Source organism: Gymnoscopelus microlampas, assembly GCF_963454915.1.
Source record: "Gymnoscopelus microlampas genome assembly, chromosome: 16".
NCBI lineage: Eukaryota > Metazoa > Chordata > Actinopteri > Myctophiformes > Myctophidae > Gymnoscopelus > Gymnoscopelus microlampas.
The window spans coordinates 34,952,181-34,972,726 of record NC_139953.1 but is presented as its reverse complement, the minus strand read 5'-3'; the positions used below and the strand labels follow the sequence as shown (position 1 = coordinate 34,972,726).

At 42.5% G+C, this 20,546-nt stretch overlaps 1 protein-coding gene across 1 annotated transcript; it reads right to left on the bottom strand.

Moving 5' to 3' along the window:
• Nucleotides 1–1,674: 1,674 nt before the first annotated feature.
• ddhd1b (DDHD domain containing 1b) lies at nucleotides 1,675–20,137 on the bottom strand (the record flags this gene model as incomplete). Its single annotated transcript, XM_084083435.1, has 15 exons — nucleotides 1,675–1,862; nucleotides 3,281–3,559; nucleotides 6,807–6,994; nucleotides 7,809–7,873; nucleotides 9,161–9,310; nucleotides 10,109–10,184; nucleotides 10,891–11,147; nucleotides 12,093–12,199; nucleotides 12,630–12,739; nucleotides 13,983–14,130; nucleotides 15,020–15,148; nucleotides 17,086–17,262; nucleotides 17,662–17,935; nucleotides 18,744–18,930; nucleotides 19,698–20,137. 15 exons carry the CDS (start codon nucleotides 20,135–20,137, stop codon nucleotides 1,675–1,677), a joined length of 2,775 nt encoding a protein of 924 aa, XP_083939561.1.
• Between the last annotated feature and the right edge of the window lie 409 nt (nucleotides 20,138–20,546).

The window sequence follows — 20,546 nt, the reverse complement described above, 5'->3', positions numbered from 1 at the left end:
ATTTAAGAAATAACCCCCCCCCCAAACAAATTTAAATATAAAATCATAACGTATAAAATATAAAGTGCGGTGAGAAATGAAACATTACGAGAATCAAACTACATTTTCAAAATGTAAAATTATGGGAGGCCTTTCAATAAAGGTATGTATGTTTTAAGTGATTGAAAAGAAGACACTGAATTATCAAGCTCCTCAGTGAGGTCGTTCCAGAGACAAGGAGCCCTGACAGCAGTAACAGATGTCGTGACCCGTGACTAATCTAAATGTATAAAGTTGCCAAGGGGAAAAAGGGATTGGACCTAAACTTGTGGGTCACTCCACAAGCTATAGGGGGGAGGGGAAACATGGTCGCCAATTGACACCAAAAAACACACACAATTTGTCAAATTAGTATGTAAACCACTGCACAGCAGTCCCAGATAAGCCAACCCATGCACTGCTGTAATCTGTTGATAAGAGACATGATGCCACCATGTCGGGGAGTGAAAACAAAAGCAAGGATCATAATGGTATCATCAAATCATAGCTTTTTCCAAGCTTGGTTAACAAGATTCTGGACTGATCCCTGTACCATGGAGTCAAGTTACTGTAGTCAGACGTAACCATTTTGTGTGTGTTTTACTGCAAGAGGCAATCACTAATCCAGCAATTGCCAACACACTTGCAATTGCCCACTAGAGCATTGCAAGTGGGCCCCCAAATAATTGGCAAAACACAATGATTTGAATGTTAATATAACATTAATATTTAAAAGAATTATGTTGAAAAAAAATGACGTGGTATTTTTTTCTTTAAAACCTTGAATGTGTTTTCATTGTGATACCGATAAATAGCAACTTAAAGTATGCAACGTTAGTTCCATTGATCTAACCTGGAACACAATTGATTGATTGATTGATTGTTGAAATAAACATGCTCTGAAAATGCACGCAGCCCCTCCATCTGACCACTTAACAGATGGGTGGGCTTAAGTGGGCAGGTGGGTGGGCCGCGAACGCTTTCAACTAGAGTTTCAAGTGGGCCCCTGATCCACAAAAGTTGGGAACCACTGTCCTAATCTTTTGCAGTCACTCCTCCACCAGCAATCATTGCTTGTCTCTCTCAACGGTTAAGCATCCCATTCAGGGCCTTGACAGACGAGACAGCCACTGGTACAGTCACAGGTCAGGTGAGTGGTTGATGACAGTTGGATTTTGGACAATAAAGTAAAGAAATTAGAACAGTCCAAGTCCTATTCAGAAATAGCCAATATACAAGCTCACAACACATGGCGATGCATCGTAGATCGGATATTTTTGAAAAGTTCTGAAGATCTTTGAAAAGGTTTGAAAGTTTTCACCTACACTGACATGCCCAAAATAGGGACGCCAGGGTGGTTAACATTAGTAGCACTATAGGAACAGGGAGCAGGTTTGATAGTGTGGAGAACTACCACTGTGGGGTGGCTGAAGTGATCCCAGATCCACAGTATGTCTCCTCAGTTGAGTTCAATAGTCAGGCAAGGTGAGCGGTTGTGTGTGTGTGTGTGTGTGTGTGTGTGTGTGTGTGTGTGTGTGTGTGTGTGTGTGTGTGTGTGTGTGTGTGTGTGTGTGTGTGTGTGTGTGTGTGTGTGTGTGTGTGTGTGTGTGTGTGTGTGTGTGTGTGTGTGTGTGTGTGTGTGTGCGCGGGCGGGCGTTATGATGACTCAGGGTGGTCCTCCATCTGCTCGGGGGGGGTTTCGTGCTGTCTGTACATGAAGGTGAGCAGGAATAGCGCCACGTCGTGAGAGCACCAATAGGCCGTGTGCGAGGTCACAGCTGACCAATAGCGGCTCTCTACCATGCCCTCTCGCAGCTCAAAGTCGACTCGTCTCTCCAACTCCACTGGAACAACAAATACACTAGAAACTGTGATAACCGTGGAAGAAGTATACTCACATTTCTTACTTAAGTAAAAGTTTCAATACTGCTTGTGGAAATACTCTGTTATAAGTAAAAGTCTGGAATAAAAAATGTAAACTTGAGTAAAAGTACAAAAGTATTGGCATCAAAATGTACTTAAAGTACCAAAAGTAGAAAGTACGAATGTCCCATTGCGCGTGCGTGCGTGTGTATGTGTGTGTGTGTGTGTGTGTGTGTGTGTGTGTGTGTGTGTGTGTGTGTGTGTGTGTGTGTGTGTGTGTGTGTGTGTGTGTGTGTGTGTGTGTGTGTGTGTGTGTGTGTGTGTGTGTGTGTGTGTGTGTGTGTGTGTGTGTGTGTGTGTGTGTGTGTGTGTGTGTGTGTGGCTGTCTATACAGCCAGTCTGTGAGTGACATGTTCATAATGCACACTCTATGTGGAAATTGCTTTTTGGCATAATAAAAAAGGAGTGAATTGGACTTTGCCCCCAGCTCAAAATGCTTACGTTTTTCTTAGTTTGAAGCAGAAGAAATATTTTCTTTGGCCATGTCATGTTATACTCACAATTACAGTGTCAGGTTTTTTTATGTAACAGATTGTGCAGACCAACTATTTCAAATGTAAACTCTTGTTCTGTATTTTTCCAGAGCACACTGAGACAAATTTCTACTAAAACTGGTTGATACTGGCTATCAACTAAACAATAATAAATGACTTCTGTTGAAGACTGGACTAGGTGCAATAGTTAATCAAACTAATTGATTTAATTGATTATCATTTGTTTTATCTATTAGTCTTTTTCGCAACACCTCCAGCTCCAGTAGCTCCGTTGTCTGTTATAACTGTGATTCCCAGAATTCAGTTCAAAACAAAAATAGCAAATAGGCTACCACTCCAAACAAATGATGCAGGGTCCTAGGCTAGCGCCAAGGTTAGTTTGGAAAGCAACAAGAACACTGTCAGAAACGTCATGTATTAACTTAAAAATATATAAATTCATACATTTCCGGTACATTTACTATGCCTTCGTTATTTTGCAGTGAGTGTCTGGAGCAGACACTCGCAAGTCTCGACAAAAATGAAATATGTAAAATTGTTATTGTGAAACCTATATCAGTGAAAGATTATATAAAAAATACCATGTTTTATAGAAAAAGTTGTAGGATGACTTTAAATACAGTAGCAAAAATTGCCAAAATAGCTGATCTACAAGCTATAGGGTTATAGGGTTTAAGTCGTTAATCAGACTAATCGATTTAGTAAATTGTAAAAAATCTATTATACATTTTTCTGCATCGATTCACTGATTCATAAAAAACGTGCTCCTTGATGAATTGAAAAGGTAATTGATAGATAAATTGCTAAGAAAATAACGGAGAGTTGCAGCCCATGACTGGACTTACCTGTGGCATGGTCCAAGATGGAGGAGGCGGACGCGGACATGAAGGGCTCTTCCACCTCCACCTCCCTCTCCCTCTCCGTCTCCTCCTCATTCTGTCTCTCCCTTTCCTCGCCTCCTTCCATCACGCCTCCCTCCTCCCCGTCCCCGACGGTCTCCACTTCAGAGGCCCCGCCCTCAGAATCCAACGACTCCTCCTCCACTTCGGCCACGTGGCCGCTGGTGGAGCGCGAGAAGCGGGAGAAGAACATTCCACCGATGCCCTTCCCGATACTCGCAGCACCTAGAAGAGAGTAGTCGTGTGAAGTTACTCCACTACAATTATTTGACAACTATACTGTGACTAGTTACTTTGCAGACTTATTACTTTGAAGATTTAGAGTATTTTTACCAAAAATATACATTAACCACTAACCCTTATTTTATAGGCCCCAGGGGGCCTAGCATAGACCCCTGGGGGACTCCGGTTTCCCAGTGTACAAAACCCTCGCTTTTGTCTTTAGTGGGAAAGGTTACAATTGGCATTAAAGGGGGTGTAAGTGATTTTATTCTATTCTTATTTTGTTGTTGTTGTTGTTGTTAAACTACATGTTAGAGATAGCTGTATATTCCAATATCAATCACTACTATGGAGTCAAAACAAAACCACCTAAGTGGAAAAAGCGGCACTCCAAAAATAAATACTGCAAGACAGTGGCTCAGATGTAGTTTCTCATTTTATTGCGAGAAGTGAACGCTTATTCGCACTACTATGGAGTGTTTGTTCAGTAACAGGAGTCTCCCCATCTCTCCAGTTTTCAGTAAACAGAAAATACATTTTTAAGACGGGATACCAATTTCATCCAGTCTGGAGAGAAGGGAACACAACCTCATCGTACAGGAGGCAGGGGTGAGTATCTATCACCTGTGATGAATCTAAGGACTGAGTATAGGAGTTTTAAAGTCTACAAATGTCTGAAACTGATCAAAACGGGCAAAAAAAACTTAAATGATCAACAAATCATAGGCAACCTGGTTCTATGTCTAGATACTAGTCAGCTTAATGGCAAGAAAAATATACACTGTATGTGGAAAAAAGGATATTTCTACAGTAGTTATCCCCAAAGGGAAATTACTTCAGCATCTGCATTTGAATCAGCAGTGTGCTTTTCCAAGTGAGCGCATAGGGGAGCAGTTAGGGGTTACGTGTGTTGCTCAGGGACACGTAACTAGGCGACATGAAGTCTGGAAGAGCCGAGGATCAAACAGGGTACCTTCCGATTCCCAAATGACCGCTCTACCTCCTGAGCCACAGCCGACTAAGAGCGATATGTATGAGATGATTGTCCAGCTCTGTTGCCCTGTTGTTCCTGTAACTTGTTTGTGAGTATAAACATAAGTCACACATCACTATGTGAGTGTCAATATGTTTCTGCTCTAGTCTTGCAGAAATTAATTCCTTAACAGCTACTGCACTGGGAAAATCAAATCCATTCTGCTATATCCTGGGACCATCGTCAGCACTGACGAAGGTCCCAGGACCAAAATGTTTGCTAATTTTATCCACCCCACACTATAAGCACAGAGCACTTTATGAGCATATAAAAATAAAATAAATACTATTTTCTTAAGTCTCTGTCTTAAGGAGTTTTTCTTAATATTTTATGTGGCGAGCGAGTCTTTTTCTGCCAGTTTTCTGACTACAGAAATAAATCATCCCTGGACCACCCTATAAGTTACACCACCATTGCTCTTTTGTAGAACTTTTGGAATTATAGGTGAAGGTATCTATAAAGATTGCTAATTCCATTTGGCCAAAGGGGACCCACAAACAGACAGTCAGGGTCCCCACGGTCATGAAATTCCTGGAAATATTTTGAAAAAATAAATAAATAAATCCAGTACTGGAAAAGGTTTGAAATTGATCAAACATCATCAAAGGTCCTGGAATTTATCAAGGGTCCTGGAAAAATATTTGGCTATGCATTGTTTTTGGCAATTGATTTTGTTAAAACAAAACATTTTCATAAACATGAATAATATTACACGAAATATGTAACATAAGTAGTGTTTCGCCGAACGGGCTGTGTGACGGCAGCCTAATGTATGTCTCAAACTTTATTTTTGCTACACTGCCTATCTTTGGGCATTCTACATAGGAGTAAGAGACACATTATTGCGCCGAATGATTTTTATATAGGCCTGGAAATTGGGCTAAATATTCTGGAAAAGTTTTGGAAATTCATTGCTAAAAATGTGTGGGGACCCTGGACAGTGGTTTGTGCTTCTTTGTTCACAAACTGCATAAGTAGTAACTTACAATTGTTAGCTACAGATTGGACTTTTTTTAAATTAGCGTTATCTCTACAAAGGGTGGTCACCTTGTTCCTGTGCTGTCACACACCTTCACCGCATGGGACACCTTCACGACAATGGGCAGTAATACCACAGTTCATCACTGCATAAAACACCAGCATTACCATCCCACAACAAATAGATTGTCATCATTCTAAAGTGCTGTTCAGGGCACTTTTTTTATTTCTTGTTCAACATCTAATGCACAGAGGAAACCTCATTGGCCCTTAGCTGTCAGTCTAGAGACAGGGGGTAATTTGCTCTTTCTATTGATTTGTTGGGCCTGTGCAGGGCTGTCCGCTGCTTGCCTTGCTACTTTATCCGCTCTGCAAGCAACTTCTTTCTCACGCCCCCTTTCCACCAAGCTTAAACAAAACTTGAGCGAGTTTGTAAATTGAATTTAACCACATGAACCCTTAATAGTGTCCCTATTCTACGGCAAACATTCACAGAAAATAGAAGAATATACAAGCTCACAACCAGCTCAGTGCCTGCCCTGAGATTGGCAGATCGGGGTCAATTCCCTGGCCGGGTCATACTAACGATTATAAAACTGGGAGCCAATGCCTCCCTGCTTGGAACTCAACATCAAAGGTTGGACGCTAGTCCCTGTGACATATAGCGTCATGTCCAGGGGGTGTACTGTCTTGCACCTCATGGGATGTACTTGTACATCCCCCAGCTACAGAAACCACTACAGAAACAGTTGATAGGCTTCTGCCCCTATGGGAACCTTTGGTTACCAAGGCTACTTACTTAGCTCATAACACGTTGTGTTGCAACATGTGTAGAGCGGCTGTTTTCAGCGAAGATATGGAGTAGAGGTATAAAAGGAGGGGGCCTAGGCTCGGATCGAACCCATGACCTCGTGGTCCCAAAGGCAAGGGCCCTACTGAGTGCAGTACCCGAACACACACTCAAAGATTATCACTCTCACTGTATACCGTAACACATCGTCTGTCCATGAGAACATCAGTTGAGTAAAAGTTAACACATAAGGAAAGTACATGAAACAACATTGGTCTGCTTTACACCGATACATCATGGATACCTACAGTATCCAGCCATCCATCCATCCATCCATCCATCCATCCATCCATCCATCCATCCATCCTATGCCTCTCCATCCATCCATCAATCCATCCATCCATCCAACCATCTATCCATAGACCCATACCCATCCACCATGTCCTCACCCATGATGCTGGCCTTGCCATAGCTGGCGATGGACTCTCCGTAGTGCCTGCGGGCCTGCAAAGGGGAGGTGCAGGGGGGGCTGGGGAGGTTGTCGATATCCACCTGGGGTGCACTCTGACTCTCCTTCAGTGGGTTCAGCAGCGTGGGGCGGATCTGGTCGTACAGCGTGCGATCGGTGGTGTTGTACCTGGGGGATCAAAAACCGTGACTTGAATGGTGATGGGGTTTTGTTTTTGAAATAAATCAACTACATCAATCCCAGAGAGCGGGAGTTAGATCATCGCAGCAGTGAGGAAGAGGATGAAAATCGTCAACATGATAATATAGGCAAGACAAGACATACTATATGAAACATGAATAATAGGACAAGATTAGTCACGTTGTTGATACCATCTTTTTAACTGCCATCTTTTTCCTTTTTTTTTTTTCGCAAAGCTCACAATGCATTGCATCGTGACACATTGTGAGCTTGTAGATCGGCTACGCTGCTGCACAACGAAGTATAAAATAGAATAAATAGAATAGGGGTAAATGGTTAACCACATGAACACTAACGTCCATATCCTGGGCATTTCATAACAGTCAAACATTCTTTAAAAATCGGTGAACGTTCATTGAAAATAGCCAATCTACAAGCACGCAATGTGTCACAACACGATGTGTAGTGAGATGGTCTATTTTCGGCAAAGAGATGATCTTCTGTAGAAGGAAAGATTAACCAGGTTAGACCTCTGGGGGACCCTGGTCAACGATGTACATAGGGTTTAAGTGGTTAAGTAAGTAAGACAGAGAGAAGGAGTGAAACAGAAAAACAACATGATAAGGAGGGACACAGTACTCAGACAACTAGAGGGGGTGGACCAGACAAAGAGAAGAAATGGTGGGAAGGTTTTTAAAACAATGAACATGCTCCAACCATCAATGACTGATTCATAGGTCACGTCCCCCAGCGATTCGTCAGTCATGCTCACATACACATGCAGTATAAAGCAATTTCTCACCAGTGGATTTGGACAGGGGATATGTTACTGTAGTGCTTCAAGATGAGCGGCTCCAGCCTGTACGCCTGAACATAAAGAATAGAGAAATGGGTCATCCATAATCAGTGTTTGGGCGGACCCATTTTTATGGGTCGCGAGTAAATATCCCATTTGTTTTTTTTATGTTTCCTACAATTAATTTTCATTATTATTTGAAAAGATTTTCAAAAATATATTGTCTTTTTTTTCCAAAAACATTTCAAACATTTTTTTTTTAAATAAATTAAAATAGCTGAACTAGATCTGCTATTTTCACTATTAAAGATAGGGTAAGTGGTTGTCTTTGGTTAAAATAAGTGTTAAATATACAATGATAGTACTCATTGCTATAGTGTTTGTTTCTCCAGCTCTTTATTAACAGAACATTGATTTTCAGGTTGGGATACCAATGTTATCAAATCAGGCTAGAGAACTCAGACAGGATGCAACCCACCTGAAACATTATTTTCTGTTTATTGAAGAGCTGTCAACAATCAGAAAATAGTGCTTTATCCTTTTAACTTTTTTTTTGTTTTAACCAAAAGATATCACCTACCCTACCTTTAATTGGAAATAAGTTGTTCATTCATAATGTATTTTTGTAAAGTTGGGTCCTGGGGAGACACCACATTTCTCTTTTGGGTCCCGAGCTGAAAAGGTATGGGAAGCCCTGGTCCACACCAAGAGCCTGTAAAGACCTTTTTGCGACTGTAACAGTGATTAAAGGGCTGTACAAATAAATGTGACTTGATTTAATTTGTTGAGAAGAAGTCGGTTTTCTCCTGACAGCTGCGGCAAGTAAACAAATATCATAATAGGTGGCCGTGGCTATGTTCAGACTGGCAGCCCAAATCAGGTTTTTGCCCTATCCATATTTGAATGAGATCAGTTTCATCACATCTGAACAGCAAAACAAAATACCACATGGAAACTTATTTGTGCGAATCAGGTTTGAACCACATGCCTCGGTGGTTTTGTATGTGATTCAAATCTGATTTCTAAAGACGTGTCTCCGTCTGGACACTCGGAAACTGAGGCCTGATTCAAACTCGCCGAAAATATTACATCTAATAATAAGACCTAATAGATCTGCTATTTTTGTAGAGTATAAATTAAGCATTACTCACACCTTCAGTCATTACATCATTACAACAGCAACCAATGCAGGTAGGTCAACGATGTCTGAGTATAGAAATCCGACTTAATCACTTAAACGCAAATAACAGTGTGGACAGTCAGTCGTAAAGATTTGAGAGATAAATCAGATTTGCTGCAGTCTGAACAAAGCGTTAAATACGGTGATCACATTGTAGTCTATATTCAGAGGGGCTTACCACAGGGTCCGTAGGGTGGAAGATGTTAAAGAGACGCTGGCAGATAGCCTTGGGCAGGATGTGGTCCTGAGCGCCATTGTTTCCAGGACGGACCCCCCGCAGGGCCAGGAACACCGCCAGAGGGGAGCCCATGCAGAAGAAGTTCTCCACCTGGCACACAGAGGAAGATATTTGTTCCAAAGATGAGATCATTCGAAATAAGGATGTCTGTTAGTTAACCACTGTGGTTCAGGGTCAGGTCTCTATGCTATAGTGTCTTTTCTGCTTTCTGTTATTGTGGTGAAAGCTTTCGCTGAAAATAGCAGATCGACAAGCTCACAACGCGTCTCATTGTGAGCTTGTTGATCTGCTATTTTCTGCGAAAGCTTTCCCCACAATATGGATGCTGGGGTTTAAGTGGTTAAAGAGTCCCATTGGCACAAGAAGCATTTCTTTGCCATATATCCATCGCTATTTTTAATCTTGTGCCATATGTACATTGGGCATTATATATTTGATTTGACTCCGTGCCTTCCTGTTATTTGTCTTTGTTCTTTGTTCCTTTCTTCTCTAAGCTTTCTTTCTATATTCTAAAGTCTTCCTTGTAACTGCAAATGTTGAGAGCTTGCACAAAAAATATTTTCACCCCACTCGTTTGGTTTACACCTGTAATCGTGTGATGTGACAATAAGTTGTCATTCTGATTCTGGGTTGAGTCTCAGTTTCCAGGAATCAGAATGCTTCAGACACAGCCCACAGCCCATCTAGGTTGCGTTCAGAAATATAGCACTGAGCGCACTGGCCAATACAAACTAATAGGCGAGTGCGCTCCGGTGCGCAATTTCCGAAAGCACCCCTAGAGTGGGTAGGAATTTATGTCCACCAGTTTACTGCTGGTGAATGTTGATGGTGAGTGACTGGTCATTTTGCCTAACATAAAGTGGTGGCCATTAAAAATAAAAGCCTTACCTTGAATTTCAGTGCTGGCCCGGTGGCACATGAAGGGGAATGTAAACCTTCGAATTGTTCCTCTAAATCCCTCAACCTGTAATAGAGGTTAACAGATTATTCTGATATTCTGACATCAGTGCATGTTGATAATCTAATCTCCATATATGTGTATTTGGTTTATGCTGTGTCTGACATCAGTGCATGTTGATCTCCATATAGTGCATTTGACAGGGGCTATCATATGTGGATTTGACTCCATATATGTGCATTTGACCGGGCCGGGAAACTGTCACAATAATCTTATGAATTGTTTTTTATGTATTTTATTTTACTTTAATTGTCCCCAATTTGAGAACCACTGCACTACAGTACCTCGGTGGTTCTCAAAGTGGGGTCCGGCCGAGGACACCCAGAGTCCTTGAGGTGGTTCCATAGGGGTTAAAGGGGTCCATGGTTTAATGCATACCAAATTGGGGATCCTTTAAATTAAAACGTTTTAGAACCACTGCGCTACCCAAATACATAAGACTATAGACCGAATCATTGTGACATCACCACAACCAAAATGCATTTCCGGGTCAAGAGCGTAGCATTGGAGCAGTATTATTCATTAACCTTATTTCTGGAAGAACAGGACACTTATGATATTATTAGAAATATATTATTTTTCTCTAAATATCCACAGGTTGACATACTGTAGCTAATGTTCTGGACACTGCATTTTATATTGTGAAAACTAAATACCTGTTTGTTTACAAAAATTAAACCATTCTGATCTGGTCTATTGATCACCACAGTACCTGAGTCTGGTTTGTCTCAGCTCCTCCTGCACATAGCGCTCTTCGGAGCTGGGCCAGCGGGCCTCGCTCTCGTCCGGGGTGGGGACGTCCAGGTGATGGAAGCGGACGGGATCCCAGCCCGTCATGATGTCAAAGGTGATGACGCAGCCCAGCGAGTGGGACACGATGGACACTTTGCCGTTCTCCTCAAACTCGGGGTTCCGTTTGCAGAACAATGTGTAGAGGCGGTTCAGCTCCTGGGTCAGACCCCTGGTGATCTACACAAACGCACGCACACACACACAGACACACACGCAAGCACGCATGAGTCCAGACCACTGCAATTTCTTGCAACTGGTTGCAAGTTGCAAATAATTACGTAGGGGTGGACTGGGCTTCTCTTCAAAATGATTTTCATACTGTACAGAAATGTATGGAATCCAATGGCTTTTCGAGTCAAACTAATCACAATGGTCGGTACCTATACTAGTAATATCAATTATAACGGGAGAATCAGTTAAAAGGCTAAACATGGCAGGTCCCTCAATGAAAGTTTGGGATACAGAAAACCTCACCACTCACACACACACAAACACACACACACACACACACACACACACACACACACACACACACACACACACACACACACACACACTCACACACACTAAAATGCCTCATTTAGCACCACAAACCTGTATTAATAAACCTAATAGTTTCACCATGGATGGGGCGGAGACATTTAATAATGTGAAAAGCCACAGCTACTGCCACAGCTACTGTGTGTGTGTGTGTGTGTGTGTGTGTGTGTGTGTGTGTGTGCGCGCGCGCACACACACACACACACACACACACACACACACACACACACACACACATATATTGACAAGTGGAGGGATGTTGCAGTGGTGGCCAAACCCGGCACACACACACACTAATACAAATCTAATTCCAGTAAAAGCACCTTGGATGTTAGTTTAAAAAAATCTGTCCTGATATGCACATTTAATTCTGCTTATAGCTGTAGGCTATCTGCCAAGATATACATCCACCCATTAGTGCATTAGACTGTCCTGTCTTATGTATGTATGTATGTATGTATGTATGTATGTATGTATGTATGTATGTATGCGCGTGCACACATGTGTGTACATACTGTATATGTGTCAATTGAGAGATTTACATGTGTGCTGGGTGAGATGAGTGCAGTTAGACAGTCTCACCTCGTCTCTGTACAGAGGACTGGAGTAGTACATGATGTCCATGGCACTGCTGTTCAGCATGTCTCTGAGACCCCTTACTTTGTCTGGGGTGATAGAGTCCACCGTGTCTGCAAGTATAGCAAACACACACACACACACGCACACAAACACACACATTTGTATTACTATACAAACGCTGCGATGTGTTGTGAGCTTAGAGATCTGCTGGTTTCGTGCACAACACTGGTGTGCAACTAAGTATAAATCAGACATAACTCCAGCCCCAACCCTTTAACCTAACCTCTAATCATAACACGAATCTTTATCTTTTCCTAAATGTAGGCCTAAGATCTTTTGAAAACATCCATTGTGAGGACCAGGAAAAGTGTCCTCACAATGTATATGTCTGTACGTCTACAGTACACACACACACACACACACACACACACACACACACACACACACACACACACACACACACACACACACACACACACACACACACACACACACACACACACACACACACACACACACACACATGCACAGACAGAATACCTCCATCAAGAGCCAGTTTGGACCTCCACTCCACAGGGAGGAACTCCACATGTTCTGTGGTCCGATCAGCAAAGTGCTTCTCCTCCATCTTCCTGGCTGCGTCTCTCATCCTGAACAAAGACAACAAAACTCTAACTGTAATACTTTTTAGTTGCTATGAGTACCTATAGCACTGATTGATTTCAGATAAGTTCAAAGGATGCGTTATGAGAGCACTACAAATGAAAGTAATTGGCCGATACCGATGTTTAAAATAACAATTTAGCCGATAGTCGATACCGATATTTGTGTATTTCATTTTTGGTGTTATTATTTCCCCTTTTGTACCAGGGAAACAAATAAATATTTGTTATAAGACATAACTGTTCAGAATCTACAGATTGGGAGGTTGCAGATAACCAACACACCAACATATCCAGCGTAAAATTGATGCTGATCAACAACAGAAAGATATCGGCTACTGCCATTGGTGAATGTCAACTTTATTTACAGATACCGATATTGACCAATAAGGGCAAATATCGTCCGATATGTGGCCGATATATCGGTGCATCCCTAAGGATTACCAGCACTCATATAACATCGCTGTGGGCAGAAACCTATTATCTCCATATTTTTTTTGTAAATTAATGTCCTACTTTGTCATACAAGAGTGTCGCACAAAAGTAGTGAAAATAGCTCTGTGAGCTTGTAGATCGGCTATTTTCACTATTTTAATTTAAAAACATACACATTTGAAAATGGTTTTGGACATACAAGGTTTCCACCGGACAGTGACGATAAATGTCCTTCAAGCACTTTTATTTTGTTGGCACAGGGCAGTATACAGAGCAATGTGTTACAGAACGTGTTGCTGCTCGTGCCAACTAAATAAAAGTGCCTGAAGGACTTTTCCGTGAATGCTGATAACCCCTCTAATTTAAGATGACTTTTTTCAAGTAGTTTTGTGGGCTGTTTTTATCCCTAATGTTATAGCTAGAGCGGAGAGAGAGTAGGGGAGTGACTTGCAGCAAAGGGTCCAGCCAGCCGCAAATCAAACCAGGGAGATGTGGTATACGCCCTAACTACTCGGGTGCACCAAGATGAAGTAAGATGAGTAAATATTGTATTGAGTGATCTAAGCAACGCAGTGTCACACCCATTTCGTCAAACGGGCTACAAGTTCGGACGTATTTGACCATGCGTCAGATGTTTGGCGTGACGAGACGTCACATCCTTGCATTATGATGAGGACTTGATGATTTATGTTATCTTAGGTCTAAGATGAGTATCTATTAATCTATTATATTGAGTGATTTAAGACGAGTAGCTTTTGTACTGAGTGATTATAGACAGTAGTGGAAATGAACTCACATGCTTGTGTTCCTGATAATACGCCCCTGGTCCATTTTCTGACCGATGCCGTGAACCACAAACACGATGTGAGTGGTTTCAGGCGGGGTGTCCTCGGGGGCGGCCTCCTCCACATACCCTCGATGGAGACGGGTACGGCTGCTAGAAGCTGAGTACACGAGGAGGATTAAAAGATCAATATACAGTCTTGTAGTCACACGCACATCTTTAGAAGGTGTCGGCTTGGGTTACAAGTACAAGTACCTGCACAATGTATTTATTGTTTTATTGTTTTAAAAATGTTGAGTAGCCAATTATTTTTTACCAACTTTTTCTCCCCAATTTAGTTGTTATGCCAATTAATTCCTCCCCACAAACACATTTCTGTGTTGTCACTGCTGTTGTATCCTACTGACTCACCTGCCAGTGAGGAGCCCCCACCGGGAGGACATAGGGCCTTCGTGCTACTCCTCCCGCCCCAACACTCCCTGCTGACAGGTGCCGCCTCAGCCTGTAGGAGTACGTGCAATGACCATTATCACCCTCCCCGCCCGGCTTCCCTCGCCCAACCAAAGGCCAATTGTCTTCGCATTGACGCCCGTCAAAGCCGGATGCACCACGGTGGATTCAAACCCACAACCTCCGTGGTGGTGGGCAGGGACTTTACCACTGCGCCACCCGAGCGCCCTAACATGCACAATTTCTCACAACGTTTATTTATTTAGGTGCAATATAGGTAATTTTCTTGCTCTTAAATAAATGCAGTACCATATGTGAGAAGGTGTGCTGGTTCCCGCACTCGTAGGATCAGTAGTGATAAACAAACCACTGCAGTTCTTGTATTATCCAAACGAGCATGTACAAACCACAACACACATTCTACATGTGTTTTACTGTACATGCGTTCACTGTGCTTTGTTTTCGTTATTTGATACTTTCACTCTCATTTTTCACTTCTATTCTTAATAGAATGTTAGCCCGCTCCTTTATACCTGGTGTAAACTTGTGATGTGACAACAAAACGTGAAGTTGAAGTTGTTGCTCATGTCCATCCATACCTTTCGAGAACCCCAGTTTCTGTGAGACGGTTCGCGCGATTTTCGAGGTGGTGGCGTCGCTGTAGAGGTAGACCTCGTCCACGCTGTGCCAATCCACGTGACTCCGGCTCAGCTTCAGACTGAGAATGGCTGCAAGAGATGGAATTTTAATTAACACACAGTCATGTAAATCATCCAGAATAATTCATGTGAATAATATCTGGATTTAGAAGCACAGTAGGCCTACTGTGTGTGTGTGTGTGTGTGTGTGTGTGTGTGTGTGTGTGTGTGTGTGTGTGTGTGTGTGTGTGTGTGTGTGTGTGTGTGTGTGTGTGTGTGTGTGTGTGTGTGTGTGTGTGTGTGTGTGTGTGTGTGTGTGTGTGTGTGTGTGTGTGTGAGCCTTTCACTACAGTATATGTAAGTCATTGAGCTGTCTACAGGGGACGGCATTCCATGCATGTCCTCTCAGGTGCTTCCAAACGTCCTATTGGTTCTGCTGTAGTCAGCCAAAAAACAGGGTCACCTGACTATGTTTTTTTTGTCTCCCGGTTTTGAATAGACGAGGTCCTAATTCTGTCATGCTGTAGAACTCCCTCTCCCTCTCTCTCTCTTTAAAAGCACCCTCCCTCTAGCTCTCTATCTCCTTTTATGTCTCTGGGTTTCTTTTTAGCTCGCTTACACCCTCGCTGCCTCCCCGATGTCCCTCCAGATATATTTCTTCATCATTTGTTATAGTTATCTCTAACTTGACCCTTCTTTTTCTCTCTCCCTCGCTGCAGTCTGCTTATCGTTTTCTCATTTGTCTCCCCCTATCTGTTTCTTACTGTCCTATAAACACATTCTTCTCTGTCTGTTCTCTCTCTCACACACACACACACACACAACGGCGCACGCACGCGTGCATGCATGCATGTACACGCGTGTACACACACACACACACACACACACACACACACACACACACACACACACACACACACACACACACACACACACACACACACACACACACACACACACACACACACACACGTTTGTACTATTATACTTGTACTACTATACATTTTAATGTTTAATTTGTAACCATAACCCTGATGCCAAAAATAGCCGATCTACATGCTCACAGCGCACCGCGCTGCAATGCGTTGTGAGCTAAATTCCGGTGAGTATAAATCAGGCATATAGCTCCAACCTAACCTAAACATAATGTAACCTCTTAATGTCTAATCCTAACCCTAATCCCAACATGAATCTTTTCCCATTTGTAAGCCTAACTCCCTTTAGGCTTAAATTGACCCCCCCCCCCCTCCTCCTCCCCCCGTATGGAAGGGGGAGGTCTAGCGCACAACTGAGTATACGTCAGTCATAGCTCCAACCTAACCTAAACATACTGTAACCTCTAAATGTATAATCCTAACCATAATCCCAACCTGAATCTTTTCCCATTTGTAAGCCTAGCTCTAAAAAATATTTTTAACCATAAAACAACCATTTCTCTTGTGAGGACCAGGAATGACGTCTTCACAATGTCTATTTCTTAAATTACTATACTACAACCATATTTGCATTTTATTGGCCCTCAATTAGCTGACACTTTAACAATAGGGTTCCTTAACAGACCTAACCTTGATGGTTAAAATCATTAATCCTTGTTTATTTTGTATTCATCTTATTCTTCATTTTCTATTATTGTTGTTGTTGTTGTTGTGGATATTAGCACTGTTATTGTTTTATTCTTGGTGTATTTATTCACCCATCTACAGACTGTCAAGCACGAAACAATGTGGGTATATAATGCTGTATATATTATGGTCCGATGTAGGTATGTGGAGTCTATATTTGTATCTGTGTCCTTTGTTTTGTAACGTGTCTGAGCTGAGCTGTTTGTGTTTGATTTGTTTTGTCTTTGTCATAAAATATAAAAATCAATAAAAACATAATTGAAATGTTTTTTTTTACTATACTACTATACTTGTGAGGACATTTAGCCCTCACAATGATAGTAATACAAGTACACACACACACACGCACGCACGCAAGCACACACACACACACACACACACACACACACAGTGTGAGATCCGCACCGTCCATTCTGTCCACGTTGGCGGGGACCACCTCCGTCTCGTAGGTGTCCCTCATCTGTTGCCCGCGGAAATGGGCCAGGTGCTCGATTTCAATGAGGTCACTCTCGTCCTCCTCCAGGGGAAGCCAGGTTCCATCTATGAACCACTGGCCCCTCATCACAGGGATACGGTCTTGTTCTGGGATGGGAAAAGCAAAAACAAGGCTGTTCATCTGCTCCCTGTTGACACCTTGAATGTCTACATCATAAAGGCTCAATGCTAATGAGAGGAAAAACAACAACTGGAAAGGTGGTTCATTATGTCTGCCTGCTTTGCGTTGCGTTTATATTCGTGATACTGTTGTAAATTGGGGAATAGTAATAAATAATATTAATGATGACGTTATTACTATAATATACACAACATGAGTTTGACTTGTGAGTGAGACTTCAGGGCAATTCATGTTCAATAGGCTAGTAGTAGTAGTAGTAGTAGCAGCAGCAGTGGTAGTAATAGTAGTAGTATTACTAGGCCTACTACTACTACTACAATATATTATTATTATCATTAACCAAATATAAGAGTAAGGCTGCTCACGGTTCCAGTACACAGGGTAGCATTCCTTCTCTTTGATGTCCACTTCATATAGACCTCCTCGTACACACACAGCCTCCACGTTGTTGATGCTGCCTGCATCCGGCTCCCAGTCAGATGACACAGAGGACCCGCGATGCCCCCGCCCCGCCACGACCTCGGCGGCGGGAACAGCCGCCACGGTGACACTCTCCGCCTGGAGCTCCCCACCGGAGCCAAACGTGTCGTCGCCCTCTTCGCTGGGAAGGCGAAGAGGAGTCGGACCTCGCCGTTTCACCTATAGGGGTGCAACCGTTTGTTTATCAATGACTTTATAAAATAATCGATAAATAATTGATCCCTAATTTAGGCATGTCATTATAAGGGAAAAATAATAGCTCATAGGGCTATATTGGCTATTTTCAATATTTCTGCACGGTGCAACAAAGTAGCCAATACATTTTATAGGCTACTTTGTTGCACTGTGCAGAACATTTTTTTCTAAACAAGATTTTCCCGATTAGTCGAATAATCAGGTACGATCATGTACAAGTACGTTTTTTTGTTTTCTATAGGCTATCAATGAATAGATTAACCCCTCAAGTGTTATTTTATCTTAAAAAATTAAATTGCCTAGAGGGTCAACCGACCGACGGTGGGTCGACTGTGGGTGGACGGACGTCACAAGCGTAACGTGTGGACCTGCGAGGCGCACCGTTGCTCTGATCCGCGTGAACTTGGCACCAACACTGGTCACGGGTCTGCCATCAGAATAGCACAATTCCTCTGCCCCCCCCCTGTGTTCCTATTGGCTGGGCTTTAAACAGCCATAACTCCAGTTCTCAGCATGCTAAACACCCCAAACGTGGTAGGTGCTCTTAGACGGCCAATAGGAACAGGCTGTAATTTATTAAGCCCCGCCCCCTCTGTGTTCCTATTGGCTGGGCTTTAAACAGCCATAACTCCAGTTCCCAGCATGCTAAAGGCCCCAAACGTGGTCGGTGCTCTTACACAGCCAATAGGGACAGGCTGTAATAGCTTAAGGAAAAAAGTAGCTTATAAAATAATCGCTAAGAAAATCATGGACGTAGTCCATAGTCCCGTACCCTGTCTGGATACTGCTCACAGAAGCGCAGGTAGACCATCTCGATCTTCAGCGAGTCGTGTCCGATGAACGGCTTCCATGTCCGCTTGTCCTCCTTGTAGAACCAGCGCAGCTCCTCCGGCCCCAGTTCCGTCACCACCTCGCCGCGGTGCCGCGAGCCAGTAGAGCGGTTCCGCTTCTTGGTAAGGCTGTCACGATCATGACACTTTACTTGTCGATTAATTGTCACACAAATAATTGCTATTAACGACTTATTTGTGTTTTTTTGGCATTGAACATTGGAACATATAGGCTATAAATAAAAAAAACATTTCTGTTTGGCTTTCTTTTAGGTAAAAGATTGCACAAGGCATATGATGAATAACTTAAAGCTGTATTATGTAACTTTACTCTTCTGCCTCAGATTTTGACCCGGTTTCCTGCGCAAGTGCTGACATTTTTACCATATTGAGCTAATAAAGCAAGCCTGCTTGCTTGATAAATTCAATTTTGACCATTGGATCAAAATTCGTGTCAGATCCTGTGTCTAGGTGAGACATGACCTTTGACACGATCTAAATGTTTCAAGAAGAGTAGGAGACAACATGCAACCTCCCCGATTGTATAAAGTTATATTGTATTAACATTTTTCATTAAAAAAATGTTACATAGTGCCGCTTTAAATATACAAAGAAATAACTGAAATAGCCTACATTTTATAATTTTATACTTTAAAAAAAACATAGTGGAAATGGTCGATCTACAAGCTCTCACTGTGAACTTGTAGATCTGATATTACCACAATTGTTTTTTAAATGTTGGAAAAATGTAGGCTATGAACATTTTTAAACATGGAAACGATCGTGATGATCAATGGTTATGCAAAAAAAAATTAACAATCGCAATTTAATTCTCAAAAGAATCTCGATCAGGCAATTTATGCAACAATTGTGACAGGCCATACTTCTTGCTGGACGAGACGTTCCCGTCACTCTCCGTGTAGTCGTCGGGGTCGAGGGGGACGTCCAGATAGGATGTCCCCCCTCCTCCCGGATCATCGGTGGCATCATGATCATGATGATGATGATGGTGATGGAGGAGATGATGAGAGTGATGGAGGTGGTGGTGATGGTGGTGGTGGTGGTGGTAATAGGCTTCCTCCCCCAGGCCCAGGATCATGCCGTCCGGATCCTGATGGGCGAAGCGGGGGTCCCCCACCAGCAGCGGCAGGTGTCTGCTGTCGATCCCGCCGCCCGGCATCATCATCGGCTCCGATCCCTGGACGATTATGTCGCCCATCGGGTCCTCGTAGCAGGAGGACACGTCGTTGGCCATGTCCCAGTCACTGCTGCTGACGGAGTTGTTCTCGGAGCTCTGTTGACGGATGAATAGCGGGTTATCCTTTAGATTGCTCATCTTCTCTTGTCTTGTCGAAACGCGATGTTCTCGCAGTCAATCGTAAAAAAAAAAGATGTTAAATTAAATTTACAATCTACGAAAAAATAAAATAGTAAAAAAAATAATAATAAAAAAATCCTTGTAGTTCAATAGGCCTACATATAGAAAAGATCAGACAGTCAGTAATATATCCCTTCTTCTTCCATCATCACCAGGGCTACCATCATGATGAAGACTATAGCCTATATAAACCGTTACAGGGGGGTTTATTATAAGCACTTTCCCTGCCTCAGCATCTGGCACCATCTGTGCGCCAAGTAACGCACGTAATGCTCAACATCACAAAGCTCTTCAAATAACCGTTATTAACCTTAATACGATTAAACGTTCCATTTGCCCTTTGATGATGTGTTCTATTTGATTATTA